This window comes from Cardiocondyla obscurior, unplaced genomic scaffold, assembly GCF_019399895.1.
Source record: "Cardiocondyla obscurior isolate alpha-2009 unplaced genomic scaffold, Cobs3.1 scaffold38_0_513239, whole genome shotgun sequence".
NCBI lineage: Eukaryota > Metazoa > Arthropoda > Insecta > Hymenoptera > Formicidae > Cardiocondyla > Cardiocondyla obscurior.
The window spans coordinates 305819-321196 of NW_027228789.1; the positions used below are offsets into that span (position 1 = coordinate 305819).

Genomic DNA, 15378 nt, shown 5'->3' on the forward strand with positions numbered 1-15378 from the left:
GGTGCGCGTTACTTATTGCGGTGTATTAAAAAAGGGTCGGGGCGCACCGCGCCCCTATTCCGTCGGACGATGTTCGGTCCGACGGTCCGGCCGCTGTTTTGCCGGGACGAGGTAGATGCCTACCTCGTTACAATTTGATATCGAAATGCCGATTAACAAGTTTGGAACATTGCTTAAAGATGGTGGAGGAAGTAATACTAATCAACATTATCGATATAATGCGTTAGTTAGAAATTACGTGCGCGATAACGCTATTTGTGTAACATCCACCGATTACGACGCGCGATCACACAAAATTAAGCATGTAGCTGAACCTTTGGACGATGATGATGCTGTTAACAAACAATATGTTCAACAAAATTTACAGATTTTAAAGAATGAAATTGTGGAACTTAATAATAATGTTCAACAGAATGTGCAGAATTTAAAAGATCAACTAAATGAACTGAATAAGAAAATGGAAATACTACAGAGTAGTCTACAGGTTGTGGTAAACACGCTTCGCAATAAATTTATTCGCGGTGAACAGAATTAAACAGCTGCCGTTGCCGTTTGCTGTTTCCGTTGCCGTTGCCGTTGCCGTTGCCGTTTTCTATTGTTAATACCGTTTTTGTTATCGTTTTCGGTGTTGCTATTGTTCATATTTATGAAAAAAATTTTTTAATAGTGCGGTAAATCTCATAGCTTTAAAAAATGTCAAAGAAAATAAGCTCAGAAAAACTTCAATTGGTAATCGAATTGCATACACCGGCGAGAAGAAATTTTTCTCGAAGGCGTGTCATAGTGCGCGGGTATGATGACTTGTGGCAAGCTGATGTAGTCGAGATGCGCCCATACACACGTGTCAACCAAGGTTACCACTACATATTCATCGTTATCGATGTGCTGAGCAAGCATGCATGGGCTGTACCATTAAAGACAAAAAGCGGTATCGAAGTTGCAACAGCGATTGCAAAGATCTTTCGCAATAATAAAAGATGTCCGAATAATCTTCAAACTGATAAAGGAAAAGAATTTTACAACGCAAACGTACAAAAACTCTTAAAAAAACATAATATTAACCATTATTCTACATACACTGTAATGAAAGCGTCAGTTGTCGAACGATTTAATCGAACGCTTAAAAACGCTATGTGGAAAATGTTTACACTCAATGGAAATTATAAATGGCTTGATTCACTGCAGCAGCTCGTTTTGGATTATAATATTCGAAAACATCGAACTATTGGTATGCGACCTGTCGATGTTACCCCTGCAAACGCAGGCAAACTCTTGGCAACGGTCTACAGCCGCATAAAGATTGCTGCTCCAGCACGGTTTAAAACTGGTGATTCAGTACGTGTTAGCAAATTCAAAACAATATTTGAAAAAGGCTATACACCAAATTGGACTACGGAAGTATTTACAATCGTCAAAGTGCAAAAAACTAATCCTGTGACATACTTGTTGGAGGATTCTTGTGGAAAACCTATCGCTGGAGGATTCTATGAACAGGAATTGCTTCACGTAAATAATCCTGATGTATATCTTGTTGAAAAAGTGTTACGAAAACAAGGAAATAATGTTTATGTAAAGTGGCTGGGATTTAATAATTCGCATAACTTATGGATATGCAAGAATAACGTTTTATAAGAATTTTATATAATTAAAAAAAATTTTTTATTTACAATATATAATGTATAATGTATAATGTATAATGTATAATATATAAAAAATTTTTTACAACGGTATTTTATAATGCCCCCATGGTAATGTTTCAATAGAATCCTGTATAATATATCGTTTATCATCATATGGACTTAAAGCAGTTTTTTCCTCACGTATAGTATACACTTCGTGCAGCTTAGATCTTATACATGTTTGCTGACGCGTCATTTCTATTTCCTCCTTCAAGCATCGTGTGTAATCATCAAACGTTATCTTCTTGGCGACAACATTACTCTTAACACCTTTAATCTTTTTTGTATCTTTTTTACCATCTACTCGTAATGCATACATTTTTGCTCGAAGTCCAATAAATTCAGTCATGATCGCTCCATTGTTTTCATCTTTCATCAAACCTGGTACTTTTTTATTGACTTGTGGAATACCATACACATTGTCACAAGCGTAATCACTTGTATCAAATCTATTAATATCACGTTTCATAATCTCATAAACGTCTTCGCACTCTATATGATATATAAGACTGTCTGTGTCAGTATACATAATTTTACATTTATTTTGATAAAGAGGTTGCATGTACTCATGATGAAATTCATATAAACATGTTTTAGATATGTCCAGAATGCACATTCCAACATAGATCGGTTTATTAAATTTCACTTCAAGTTTACGCATTTCAATCGCTACCAGATTTTCGGCGAAAATGCTACGACTATGAAAATTCGGTTTCGAGATCAATGCCTCAGCACCAAATCTGCCCTCCCAATGTGTTACGAGCCTTACATCAACATGATTACGCACGTTCTCCATAGTTTTTCCAAATACTGCATTATTCATTAATTTATACAAGTTTTTTTCAAAATCATTTTTTGCAAGCGTTCTAAATTTGGTATTAAGTTCTATATAAACACGTAGCCATGGGGATTGTTTAAATTGTAATATGCGATGTATTTTTGTAAGATGCAGTCCATGATTAATACATTGCTGTAAATTGCGATAATGAATGATGTAACGCTTCTTATCATATAAGGTTGCGAGAAGCTTGTCCTGCCGCTTACCGGGTGGCTTATCGCGCGTTGGACAGAATGGCAGGTCGGCATGCGCATCATGTAAACGTTGTGAATACTCTAAATCAACCTCGAAAATATAACCATTGGGTGAGTCTAGTGGCACACTCATCACATCGAAATTAGAAACATTGTCAACCCATTGAAAATCGGCATATGGTAGCGGTTGACACATCGCCCATCCATACAAATTATTAACATCAAAATACATTAAATATGTTGATGATTTTGATGAATCATATGACTGCATATATTTATTATTGGCACATGCATATCTGCTTGAGCATTGACTTAAACCGCCGCGTATACCACGTTCAATAAACATAACCATATCAATGTCAGTAAGAAGTTCAAATTTTACACCCGTGTGTTTTAACATCGCGTCCCACGTAAAACCTGGTAAGGTGTAATAATATGCGGGATCAAGTTTGTAACTCACTATACAGCTGTCTCTAAAGTTTTCAAATATGTCAGCTAATAACAAGACATCAGTTTTTAAATACAGATCACTGTATTCTCCGAGCGTTTGAATTGAGAATCGTTGCCAGATATCTATAGCGTGTGCATAATCATTTTCGGATACTGTATCATCAGTCAATGAGCTGTAAAATGATTCACGTGGAGGCAAACATACATCTTCCAATTTTTCAATACTGTCAACATATTCATATGGAAAGACTCCTTTACGTGTTAATAAATCAAAATTTTCATTAGTTAGATTAGAAAATTCATATCGCGACACTCGCAATTTATCTTTACTTAGAAATGATGCTAACTTCTCAAGACTTGTATTTAGAAATTTAAATGAATCAATAAACCTTAATTTTATACAATTATTTCTATTATCGGTGGTGCTTTTCGTTATGGGAAGCAGTTCTATAGTTCCTTCATAGGCAGTTGCAATTTCTTTGATAATAAAATGTGCATCGTAACCCGATAAATTATGAAAAACTATGGGAATACAATTCGAATCCATATAATTTATATTACAATTTGAATGTGCTGGTCCTCTATATCGACCGGTTAAGTGACAGTGATCGCGGACTCGTATGTCATCTGATACAAATGGTTTTTCACATATGTGACAATGTGTAGCTTTGTTAAAATTTTCCAACTCGTCTCGTGTAAAATCAGCCATGGGTACATTAGCTGATAAAATTGTTTTTACATTATGCGCTAAATTTTTAAGTTCCTCGGCGAACCATGCGACACAGTTATTACCGCGATGAAACCGATACATTGATAGCGACTTGTTGTATGAACAGCATACATAATACCCTATGCTAAAAACCTTATGATGTTGGTGTGCACATGTAGATGTGGTAGAGTCAGCATTCGTTTTTTCTAGGGTACATTCCAAATCGGCATATACCACAAATGGAACTCGTTCCTTTCTAGTATAGTTGTCAAAACTTAACCATTTTTTTCATCACATGGTAATATAATTGCGCACTCATTAATTTTTCCACAATCTACGCTGTGTACCATTAATCTTTCACTTGAACTAAAGTAATGTAAGCATCTGGAATAAAGAATATAAATGCATTAAAAATTTTTATTGTATAAAAGAAAAACATTTTTACTTACATTTTATACTTACCGATCACAAAATATTTCTTACTCTTTGTTTTACTAAGCTGTGAACTTATAAGACGTGATAAATTTTTTATCAATGAAAAATGTCCAACATCATTATCTCGCTGTGTGTACAACAAATGAATGTGTCTCTCTCGTACTTTATCTGTGAGTTGTATTGGTAGAATTTTTTTCTTCTCAATCGTATATATGTTGATGGAAATATTATTAAGATTTTCAAATTTTTTAACATGTTTCATAGTTATTGGAAACTCAATACCTTCAAGATTTAACACTGTTGCATAATGTGGATATGATATTATTCGATCCACATGTTTCTCGGCTGGGTATAGAGCGGCTACCACTGACCATGCGAAACATGCATTGTCAGCAGATTGTATATTTATCACAGCTCTTTTCATTTTAATTTCCTGTGGTAATATCACATGGCACCCAGCATGTAATGGATTGTGTTTATTTACATTTATCATCAAATTATGTATACGCGACAGTGCCCACCCGCTGTCACGTTCTTGAAATTCATCCAAGGATGTGAGAATAGGCTCGATAATGCGTGACTCGTACCACTCTTGTAGATCACTTGAACGAAAGAGTTCACAGTTTTTTGTGCACACACTTTTATTTGCAGTTTTATTGTTAGCCACAAATTCACCATTAAATACAACATTAATTTTTATATTGTTATGTTTATGCATAACATTTTGCACATGTTTTAATACAATGTCTTGCGCATCTTCCAGAAATTTGCGAGGCTCGATATAGTTTGAATTAATTACCACACCAGTTAATATGCGGCTTTCAAAAGCTGTGTCAATTTCACTCCATCGAAGTCCTTTATTTTTTGTATTATGTCCAGCACCCACATGAATGAAACGTTGTTTTGTTAAATCTCTTAAACTTTCGATACGTGCAATACATGCAACTAGTGATTGCTTCGCACCGATTGATAATCTTGCACGTTTATTTCGCCCCTGGTCCTCCAATAATTCGATATATTCTTCACATTGCTGATTCCATGCATTAAATTCTTCTAAAGTCAATCGATCTGCTTGCGCTGTCAACTGTTGCTCTCGTCGATCCATTTTATTCTCGAGATTTCAATATGTTAAATGATAAAATGTGATGTATGCTCCACAGTTTTATATGTGGTATATGACAAACTGCTACGTTTACATTTTTAAGTAAGTTCAATGAATTCATAGCGATTATGTCAGCATTTTAAGTATTAACCTTCATAACGATGGAGAACAGATGAAACACTGGAAGCCGCCTGATAATTTTATATTTTTTTAATGTTAGCAGTTTTGCACGTGCATATTGTGATAAGTGACATACATGTGGCGTCTACAAATTTTTGCTTAGTATTTTTTTCAGCACATGTGTATAGCTGCGCCTACAAATTTGCGCTTCTGATGCAATCTTCATAACATTATTACCTATATAAAATCATTGTTTTTTTCATTTAAAACTAAACGCTTGTAATCCACACCATTGCCTGAGATAACTGGCACGTGTGACGTCTACAAATCTTGCAAATCTTGCATTTCCAATGCAGTGCGATGCAGTAGCACGTGTGGTGTCCGCAAATCTTGCAATCTTTATATGATATTATTTTTATTACATTTTAATAGCGGCGCCTACAAATTTGCGCTTCTGATGCAATCTTCATAACATTATCGCTTACATAAAATCACTGTTTTTTTCATTTAAGACTAAACGCTTGTAATCCACACCATTGCCTGAGATAACTGGCACGTGCGGCGTCTGCAAATCTTGCATTTCCAATGCAGTGCAGTAGCACGTGTGGTGCCCGCAAATCTTGCATTTCTGATGCAATCTTTATGATATCATTTTTTATTTTAAGACTAATGCTTGTGATCCCCACTATTACCTACAAATGTGATCTATATAAATACCATCGGGTGACAGTTCACTAAATTTATATTTTGTGTTAAGAGAATATGGCTGATTTAAATGCTGTAAATGACAATGGAGAATTAATGGATTTATCTGATGAGGACGATATTGGATTGCCCAACGATAGTGATTATATGAGTGATCAAAGTGAAGATCTTGAAGATTGTATTTCTCGAAAAATAGATTCACCACAACTTTTCGCGCTTAATGGACGTACTAAACATTGTATGTTGTCTTTTTATTATTGCACACCTAGTGAAGCTATTGCAGTATGTGCACCATGTATGATTAATTTAGCTGATGTGGGTGGGCCAATGATTGCCATTCGCAAACATGAAATTGATACTCAAAACGCATTATGCGGTAGATCATGTGGTAATTGTGGACTTCCAATGTATATGATAATTCCATGCAACATGTGTCCTGTGTGTGTTGCCTAGGAATAAAACTTACACAATTTGAAGATTTAATCCCCCCACTTAATTGATGCATTTCTTATTAGTGGTGGGGATATATATATAAAAAATCTCGGAACAATTATATCACATTAAATGTAACACGCGCATCAAACTGATCTGTTATTACCGTTCTTAATGTGATGGATTTTTACGTGCCAACTAATACAAATATGGAATTTAATGTGCCAGCTAATACATCATATGCGTGTAATATGAATTATTACACGCCAGCTAATGCATCTAGCACATCGTGTGTGAATAATGAGTGAGTATTAATTTTTCTAACTAAAAATTTTTTTTTAATAAAAACTTTATATGGTCATTTTTTTTTTGTTTTTACACTAGCTCATCTAAAGATCATGCAATCCGTATTCTATGTAAGCGATATGCATTGACGGCTACGAGTTATAAATATTTAGAAATTGGTGTTAATGTTGGAACACCTAGTTATGTGGAAATTATTATTGGTGATAATCGAGGATTGGAAATGCCGCTATCTCTCGAGGCTTGGAAATCACTCTGCGAGTATCGCGCAAACATTTTAAGTTTGCTCCACAACGATTTTAAAAATCTTCAAGACTTCGTGTACCTCGGTGCGTTGACAGCCAGACTACGCAACTTTAATGGCATGGATGTCTTGCGGTTTGAATCAGCTGGCAAATGCTTAATGATGATGAAATCGACATTTCTTAAAATGATTGATCTTGATGAGTGTATTACATTAGCGTTTAATAAATTAACATCTTTTCTTAAAATAATTGATTCGAAATTTGCACGATTTGCTAGCATCGCTTCCACTGCTAAAACTCGTGACGAGGTTGTAAGCGCGATACATGCTAGCGATTGCTATGATGGGAATCAAATTGTTGATTGTGAGCTGCTAGCTCTAGTATTCGGAGCGCGAAAGTAATATTATATTTTATTATATTATATTATATTATATTATATTGTATTATATTAAAAACATTTTTTATTGCCATCAAAATATACAAATAATGTTATATTTTATAATAAATATATAATTTAAATGTTTATATTAAAAAAATTTTTTATTGTTGCATTTTTCCCCCAATATCCATGAACTATTGATTGATTGATCTCATACATATTTCTTTAAAAACTCGGAATTAAATGTAAAAGATTTGCGTAAGTATATGTCACATTTTCGAGATACATCTTTTAAATGAAATAATTTCTTAATCTCTCATTGCGTGATAGAATGCATCTTAAGTTTCAAACGTGCTAAACGCTGTAAAAGATTCTTACGAGTATATGTCACACCTTCGGGACTGCTGTTGATAAAAAAATGCTTTCGTTTTTCTTTCTGACTGTCTGCAGTGAGCTCGTAGCTGTTGCCTGTCAGTCGCATGCTGATTTTTTCAAGTGCAACACGTCTAAATAACTTCTTAAATGGAAAAAAGTGTGCATCGTTGGTACACATTCTCGCACGCCGCGAGTTGGGGGATCGCACCCCGTTTAGTGCAGGCGGTGTGTGGTGTGGCACACACCAAAAAAACAGTTCAGCTCAATTGAGCTTATATTACGATAATCACATACGCGGTGAGTGCGAACGTGGCGAAATATTGACTTTTGACAGAGCACCTCGTTCTGTTCCCGAAAATCCCGTGGGTGACGAGTGTGGGTACGTTATAGACAAGCGGATGAACTTGTGCACCCACGGGAAACGATTCGCCTTTGTAGACAGCGAATTGCCGCGGGTGAAAAAATGCGGCAAAATTAAAAACGTAAGTTTTTATTTTATTTGTAATATATATTAACGGTGGTTGCTAGCGGGGGTGTTGTAAGGGGAATAAACACGGGTTCTAACTCAGAGCAGGCGACGGGGAAAATCCGTGATGAGAGTAGCCGTAGGTGGGAAGAGACGGGGGTATGAATGGGCGACAGATCCCCGTCTCTTCCCACCTACGGCTACCTCTCCCCGCGCTCCTCTCATCACGGATTTTTTCCCCGTCCCCTCGCCTCCCTCAACGCTCCTGGGTTAGAACCCGTGTTTATTCCCTACTTTAATGGTATTTTGATTCTTTAATTCTACTAAAATTTCAATTAATTTTAGGAAGAAAATCTTAAATAGAATTATGTCGTAGAAAGGAGAAGAAATTACTGGGCGACTACTGCGTCCGCTCTTCCGATTTCTTCCTCCTGTCCCCTAAGATTCTCACCGACTCAACCACTCATGACACATCACTCGAACTGGCCATCGATAGTCGCCCATTTATTTGCGGCTTATTGCAGCAGAATGTTTGGCGACACTAATCACGAGACATGATGTGCAGCGAAAACTCGGCAAACTTGGATGAGGCCCGAAAATTACAGAATTGCATGCCTCCCTTTCATAACTCCCCGAACCACGAAGATACATTGATATAATATTTTTATATTCAAATTACCGGTAATCAACAAATAAAAACTAATAAAAATAGAACTTACTTTTAAATACGATGTCTTAAGCTTCGAACAAACGGGATTGCAGTCATTGGTTCGCACAAGATTTGATATACACTTTTTTTTCTGATACGAAGTCTGGAAGGCAAGAGAGCGTCCTCCGCCAAAACACGCGTTTTATAATCTCGGAAAAAGGGAGCATCGTTGCTGAGTTTTTGACTTTCTCTCTACTTTCCCTTTTCCACGGAAATTGGGCGTTCGTACTTCACCCCATCTCTGTTTCTTAAATTTTCTAATTTTTGTTCTTATTTGTAAGTTCTGGTGAGGAGTTCCCAATATCCATTAGTGTCAGGATAAATGTTTATAAGAAGCTCCGCTCTCAAGGGCCTAGATCTTCCGAACCTTTTAGAATATTATTAACAAATATAAAAAATGATATGAAAAACTCTTAACTGTCAAAGAGTCACGTTTCGCTACCTGGATTTTATTGCTTTCATCCGTGTACTTTATCCTTGTAATTGCATCACACTCAAGTCTTGGTTTCTTATGAAGCGTAGAATCCGCGGCGCGATTACAAGTCTAGAAGATATTTTTTGTAAATCTTTTTTATCTATAGTCAGACGCTCGATAGTGTACTTAAACATTTCCTGAGGTTGAAGTTTACTTTTATGTTGTCCTGAGCACGTTCGGTTATATCTTATACCAGGTCTATGCATAAGTTTTTGCCGGCGTCTTTGGTAAAGAAAACACGTTTTTTTCAAAAGAAATTAATTTTTTTTTATTCAAAATATTGGCCATTAGTTTGTACACATTTCGCTCATCTTTCAGGTAATTTATGTATACCATGCCAGAAAAACTGTTTGTCTTAGGCAGCAAACCATTTGTCAAGCCTTTTTTCAACTTTTTCGAAATTACTGAAGTGCTGCTTTGCAAGCGCGTGTCTCATTGATGAAAAGAGGTGGTAGTCCGACGGCGCCAGGTCTGGAGAGTACGGCAGGTGCGGAAAGATGTCCCATCCAAGAAATATAAAAATGTCTTGCACTGGTTGTGATGTGTGAGACGGCGCATTGTGGTGTAACAAAATTACTTTACCATGTCTTCTGTCTCATTCCGGTCGTTTTTTGATTAATGCGTGATTTAAATTTATCATTTGTTGGAGATAACGTTGTGCAATAACGGTTTCGCCGGGCTTTATGAGTTTATGGTAAACAATACCGTTTTGATCCCACCAGACACAAAGCATGGTTTTCTTGCCAAAGCGATTTGGCCTTGATGTTGAAGGACCGGTTTTGCCACGTGAAAGCCATGATCTTTTCGCTTTGGGTTTTTAAAATAAATCCATTTTTCGTCACCCGTCACAATTCGATGCAAAAATAATTTTTTTTTCGTAGTGTGTGGCCAAAGGCCACGAACCTTAACGTTAGACCCCGCGCCGCGACTAACACCGATCGCCTTGAATTTTCGCGCGGACACCGATCATTTTAATATTACGTCGGCCGACCAACCGCCCGCGGCGCGTAGCGCGGACCACCGTAGCGGGTAACATGGGCCGCCTAACCGCCCACACCGCGCACCGCCAACAAACCGCTCGGGAGTGGGGTGTCCCCCACTCTCGGGCCAACGGGTATATAAACCGCCTCGAGCGCGAACGAGGCATCTTTTCCGCGCTGGGGAGCACCCCAGCAACCGATCCTCCAGGACTTGGGCGCTCCCAAGTTTTCCTCGACTGGGCTCACCCGGCTCTCGAAACCGACTTTGCTCCGCAAGACTCGGGCGCTCCCGAGCCTTCCTTGACCGGGCTCTCCCGGCCTCCGACACCGCTACCTCCAAGACTCGGTCGCTCCCGAGCCTTTCTTCGACCGGGCGCTCCCGGCCTTCCTCAATACCGTGTGTCCACGACTCGGGCGTTCCCGAGCCTTTTTCTTTGACCGGGCGCTCCCGGATCTCCCCCCGACCGTTTTCTACCCCGACATCCGGCTTTGGGGGCGAATTACACTACTGCGCCGTCAACTCGCGACCGCGGAAATTGTTCGATCGACACGGCCTAGACGGCCGAGTTTGTACACTGCACCGAATATCCGCGACCGCGACACTCTGTCCGATCGACACGGCCTAGACGGCCGAGCTCGAATCCTGCGCTGAATACCCGCGATCGCGACACTCTGTCAGTTTGACACGGCCCGGGCGACCGATCTGTACACTGCGTTTAGGAATACGACCCGCCGGAACGGTTTGGTCGGCCACCCGCCTGTAAATAGTTTTAGAACTCGTGGGAAGACGGGCCCTTTGCGTAATCCCGCTCTTAGCGTTTAGTTTTCTCTAACCATTTGTACAATTTGCTTATGTCATTTCCTTTTGTTTTCTTCATTTACTTTGTATTATATTGTCCCCATTATTTTGGGCTTTGAAATAAACTACTTTATTTTGTACATTGATCACGTCTCGGTTCTCTAACTCGTACCCCGGTTCCCGACGAACTTTCCACCCCCGAAATTACCGTGTTACAAGTGTTAAAGCAGCATTTTACAAATGACTTTGCGATTTTTTATTTGACGTTGATTCAAATTGTGTGGAACCCATTACCGAGTTTATTAATCTTGCCCATTTTTTGTAAACGTCTGCTGATTGTTTCTTGTGATACATTTAAAGCTTTTGCCAATTGCTGCTGATTTTGAGTTGGGTCAACATCCAATAACTTTGGCAATTGCTCGTCTTCACACTTTTGTGATTTACCAGACCGTTCACTGTTTTTCACATCAAAATTATCACTTTTAAATTGTCAAAACCATGTCTCACACGTTCTAATCGATAGAGTGTGTTCACCATATGTTTCTACCAGTAAACGGTGACTTTTAACTGCCTTTTTCTTGTGATTAAATAAAAAAAGCAAATGTTCTTTTTCAGGCACAAAACTCGCCATGATTACCGAACAATAAAATAAAGACGCTAATTTTTGATGGACTCTACTTGCGTGTGATTGTAGTGTAATATCGGATAAACAAATTTGCGATAAAAAGATAAAAAAGTATGCGCCGAATTAATCCGCTGGGTACTTTTCGCTGGCGCCATTTCTTAATTAAACCGGCAAAAACTTATGCATACACTTGGTATTACGCAACGTTTGAACGAATTTCTATTGCCTGATTTCGCTGGCGCCGATTGTACGATTTTGTTTTATTATTATTTTTTCTGCGTTTGGCAACAGTGGAAGTTTCCTATTGCAAAATTTTTTTCTGGAAGGTTAAAAATTTTCTTCTTTGTTTTCCAGTGAATTATGATCTACTTTGTAACAAGGTAACCGGTCTCACCTCGTTCCAGCAAAGAACGGTCGGGCCGCCGCATAGTGAAACGAAAAGGTCGAAAATCGAACATAGACGTTTCTGAGACAATTAATATTTTTTCTTATAAATCCTTTTGGGGTGCTTGTTTATTGTGAGACTCCTTGCTTCTCACATACATTATAATTTTTTAATCTTTATAATTATATTATTTATTTAATTTAATTATTTAAATCTAAAAGATTTTTAACATTGTCAGAAAATTCTTCAGGTTTATTTTCAATAAATTTCCGACATGATGATATAATTAGATCAGATGCAATTAATTGTAACAAAAAACTGCGTTATCTCGCGGTTTCGGTGTCGGATTACCGACCTGGCGATTTACCGACTCGCGAAAATTGGCGGTACCAACACCGTAATGAGTATTGCGTCGGCGCGGTTGGCCTGGCAACGGGCCCGTTCGCGAGTCTCACGTTAGTCGCACGGAGACCGAGGTGCCGAACTCTGCCGACGGGACTGACGACGAGGTAGTGCGGAGGCTGTCGCCGACAGGGAAGACTTCTCCCATGGATTTTCCGCCCGTGAAGGGCTTGAGTGATTTCGCCGAGCGAGTCTCACATGAATTTTCCGCCCGGCGGGACTGACGACGAGGGAGAGCGACCGGCGAGCTGTTGAGCACGCGGTTATCACGTGTCGTATCGTGAGTGCCGTTTCGTGACGAAGGGCCAGGAGTCGCCCGGTATCGAAAAATTAATCATGTTTTAATAAACAGGTTCCGGCCAGGGGCTGGCAATCCTGAGCTACAGCTCTTTTGAGAAAATCGACGAGGAGCTGCCGATCACCCACCGATCACGTGACCAGCACGGGGTGCCAGCGCAAGTACCGCAGCAGAGCAGAGTTGGGGGCGGCGACGACGGATTCCGCCGCGCCGTGGGACCATACCGGCTTCTCCGGGTACATTCAGCCACCGAGGAAAAAGCTGTAATCGGCGGAGTGCCGTGTTTATCACGTCGTGGGACGTCGAGTCGCAGTCATCACGTGAAGACGGCGTGCGGCGAGTATTTGCGAGCGTGTTGCGTGGAGCCCCGGGGTGAAAGGGGGGAGTTTCGAGCAGGAATTCGCGGGTGTCGTGACACGTCCTGCGCGCGTGTTAGGAAAGTTCGGAATCCGATCCGTTCTCGGTGGGGTACCGGGGGTGGGCATTGTATCGCCGCGTGCCGGCAGCCCAGAGTTTTCTTTTTTTGCGTATCTTTCCGTTGCGTCGCGTATCTTTCTTGCGTGCGTATCTTTCTTGCGTTCCGTGCGTATATCTTTTCCGTTGCGTGCGTATCTTCCTTGCGTTCCGTGCGTATATCTTTCTTGCGTTGCGTATCTTCCTTGCGTTCCGTGCGTATATCTTTTCCGTTGCGTTGCGTATCTTTCTCGCGTTAAGTGCGTATCTTTTCCGTTGCGTTGCGTATCTTTCTCGCGTTGCGCTGCGTATCTTTCTCCGTTGCGTCGCGCATCTTTCTCGCGTTCCGTGTGCGTTGCGTTTACCCTATTGCGAACCGTACACGCAGTTTCACTTCACGTTCCGAATTTGATTTGTGCTAAATTATAGCCGGGGTAAAGTTTTGTTCATTGCGTTCCTAGCAGAGTCGCGGGTTCATCCCCGACTTTGATAAAGAGCAACTTATGGTTTTTGAAATTTTGTTTTTATGTTTTCCAAATTTAATAAATAAATAAATTTAGCACAGTATTAAAATTGTTAATTTTGCGTTACTGAAATTATGAGTTAATTATTTCGTTATTACCCTGAAATATTTTCCTAAAGCGAACAACCACGCCTGGTTCTATCCCAGAGAATAAGGATTCATTTCCTTTCTCTAAAAAGGAACCACTTATGCGCTCAATCGGAATCCGAAATATTAAAATAAATAATCTGCGCGTAAAATTGCGTGGATTCGAATCTCGAATCTCACGTAAATTCGGTGGTACGTCACTTTCCTACTTTACCCTCAAATTCCATTCCCGAAGATTCCTTCCAATTAATTAATTAAATAAAATTAATCTTCTTGACGTAACAGTAGCAAGCACCATAAAAATAAAAACTGAAATGCACTCGCGGCGGGCTGCATTGCAAGCCAGCAGGCCGGAGTAACTATAGATCCGCGGTAGCGAAGTCCGAAAAAGGAAGCGATTAATGGCCCGTGTATCGAATCGTGTCTAGTGAGCTACTACTCTGAATAAGCAGTCTGACGAAATACCCGTGAGACCGAGTATTTTGTCGTTCAATTTCGCGCGGAATCGGGAACGCATGCAAGGTTCACGTGCCCCCAATACAAAAGCAAAATTTATACGCATAGAGCGGCGTATTCGCGAACAATTATTAAAGTGACTTATTCAAATTAAAGTATATGCATCATATCTTTTAGAAAAATTATAATTTAATCGTCATAAACTTTATTCCAATGTGCTCGAGTAAAGAACAGTATTGTCTGTTACATATTACAGTGCTGTATCGTTTATGAATGATTCGCATCGACTTCTGTTGTACAAAAAAACAATCCCGCGTAAAATTCAATCATGTCTAATAGTATTCAACCATGTCTAATAATATTTTCACAGGATATGTATTAGGTTATAAGATAAAGTAAAATAACCAGATGTTTTTTTAAATAAAAACATAAAAAGTTTATTTTATATTTCTACAATGTAATAATCTAATATTTTCTTACCGTCCAATTACCTCTTCCATTAATTAAAATATTTTCTGGACTTTGTCCAATATTATTTCTATATCTACCAGGATAGCGTTCCAATGCTAATTCATGAATTAAATCACTGATAATAATAACATGTTCCGGAAGGTCTTTGTCGTACAAATCTTTGTGAGGATTTTCTTTTGGTGAATCACGTACAATAAGAGATCCATATTGCCCATCCAACATATGAACCGATTCATGAGAGTGGTAAAAATGTGTTCCTGAATTCTTAACCCTAAATTGATAT

General features: G+C 39.0%; 3 protein-coding genes across 3 annotated transcripts in view; all 3 read right to left on the bottom strand.

Moving 5' to 3' along the window:
• Positions 1 to 1639: 1639 nt before the first annotated feature.
• On the bottom strand, positions 1640 to 3571 carry LOC139112630 (uncharacterized). The gene has a single exon (XM_070673709.1). It carries the CDS (start codon positions 3109 to 3111, stop codon positions 1720 to 1722), a length of 1392 nt encoding a protein of 463 aa, XP_070529810.1. The 5' UTR covers positions 3112 to 3571; the 3' UTR covers positions 1640 to 1719.
• LOC139112620 (uncharacterized) lies at positions 3171 to 5641 on the bottom strand. Its single transcript, XM_070673702.1, has 4 exons — positions 4320 to 5641; positions 4151 to 4254; positions 3316 to 4076; positions 3171 to 3206 (listed from the first exon to the last, which is right to left on the bottom strand). The coding sequence occupies exons 1-4, from the start codon at positions 5408 to 5410 to the stop codon at positions 3171 to 3173; spliced, it is 1992 nt and encodes a 663-aa protein (XP_070529803.1). The 5' UTR covers positions 5411 to 5641.
• A 9194-nt stretch (positions 5642 to 14835) lies between these two features.
• Positions 14836 to 15378, bottom strand: part of LOC139112633 (uncharacterized) — a 154041-nt gene continuing 153498 nt past the window's right edge. Inside the window, exon 5 of the mRNA XM_070673712.1 lies at positions 14836 to 15378. Within this exon, the coding sequence (XP_070529813.1) occupies positions 15090 to 15378 (289 nt within the window). The 3' untranslated portion in view covers positions 14836 to 15089.

Bases quoted from the DNA above. Each gene is read 5' to 3' on its own strand.
- LOC139112630 (XM_070673709.1), bottom strand. From the start codon at position 3,111: ATGTTAAAACACACGGGTGTAAAATTTGAACTTCTTACTGACATTGAT.
- LOC139112620 (XM_070673702.1), bottom strand. From the start codon at position 5,410: ATGGATCGACGAGAGCAACAGTTGACAGCGCAAGCAGATCGATTGACT. The intron at 4,255-4,319 runs GTAAGTAAAAAT...TCTTTATTCCAG, and splicing joins GTGATCGGTAAGTATAAAAT to ATGCTTACATTACTTTAGTT. The intron at 3,207-3,315 runs GTATCCGAAAAT...TCTTGTTATTAG, and splicing joins GCTCATTGACTGATGATACA to CTGACATATTTGAAAACTTT.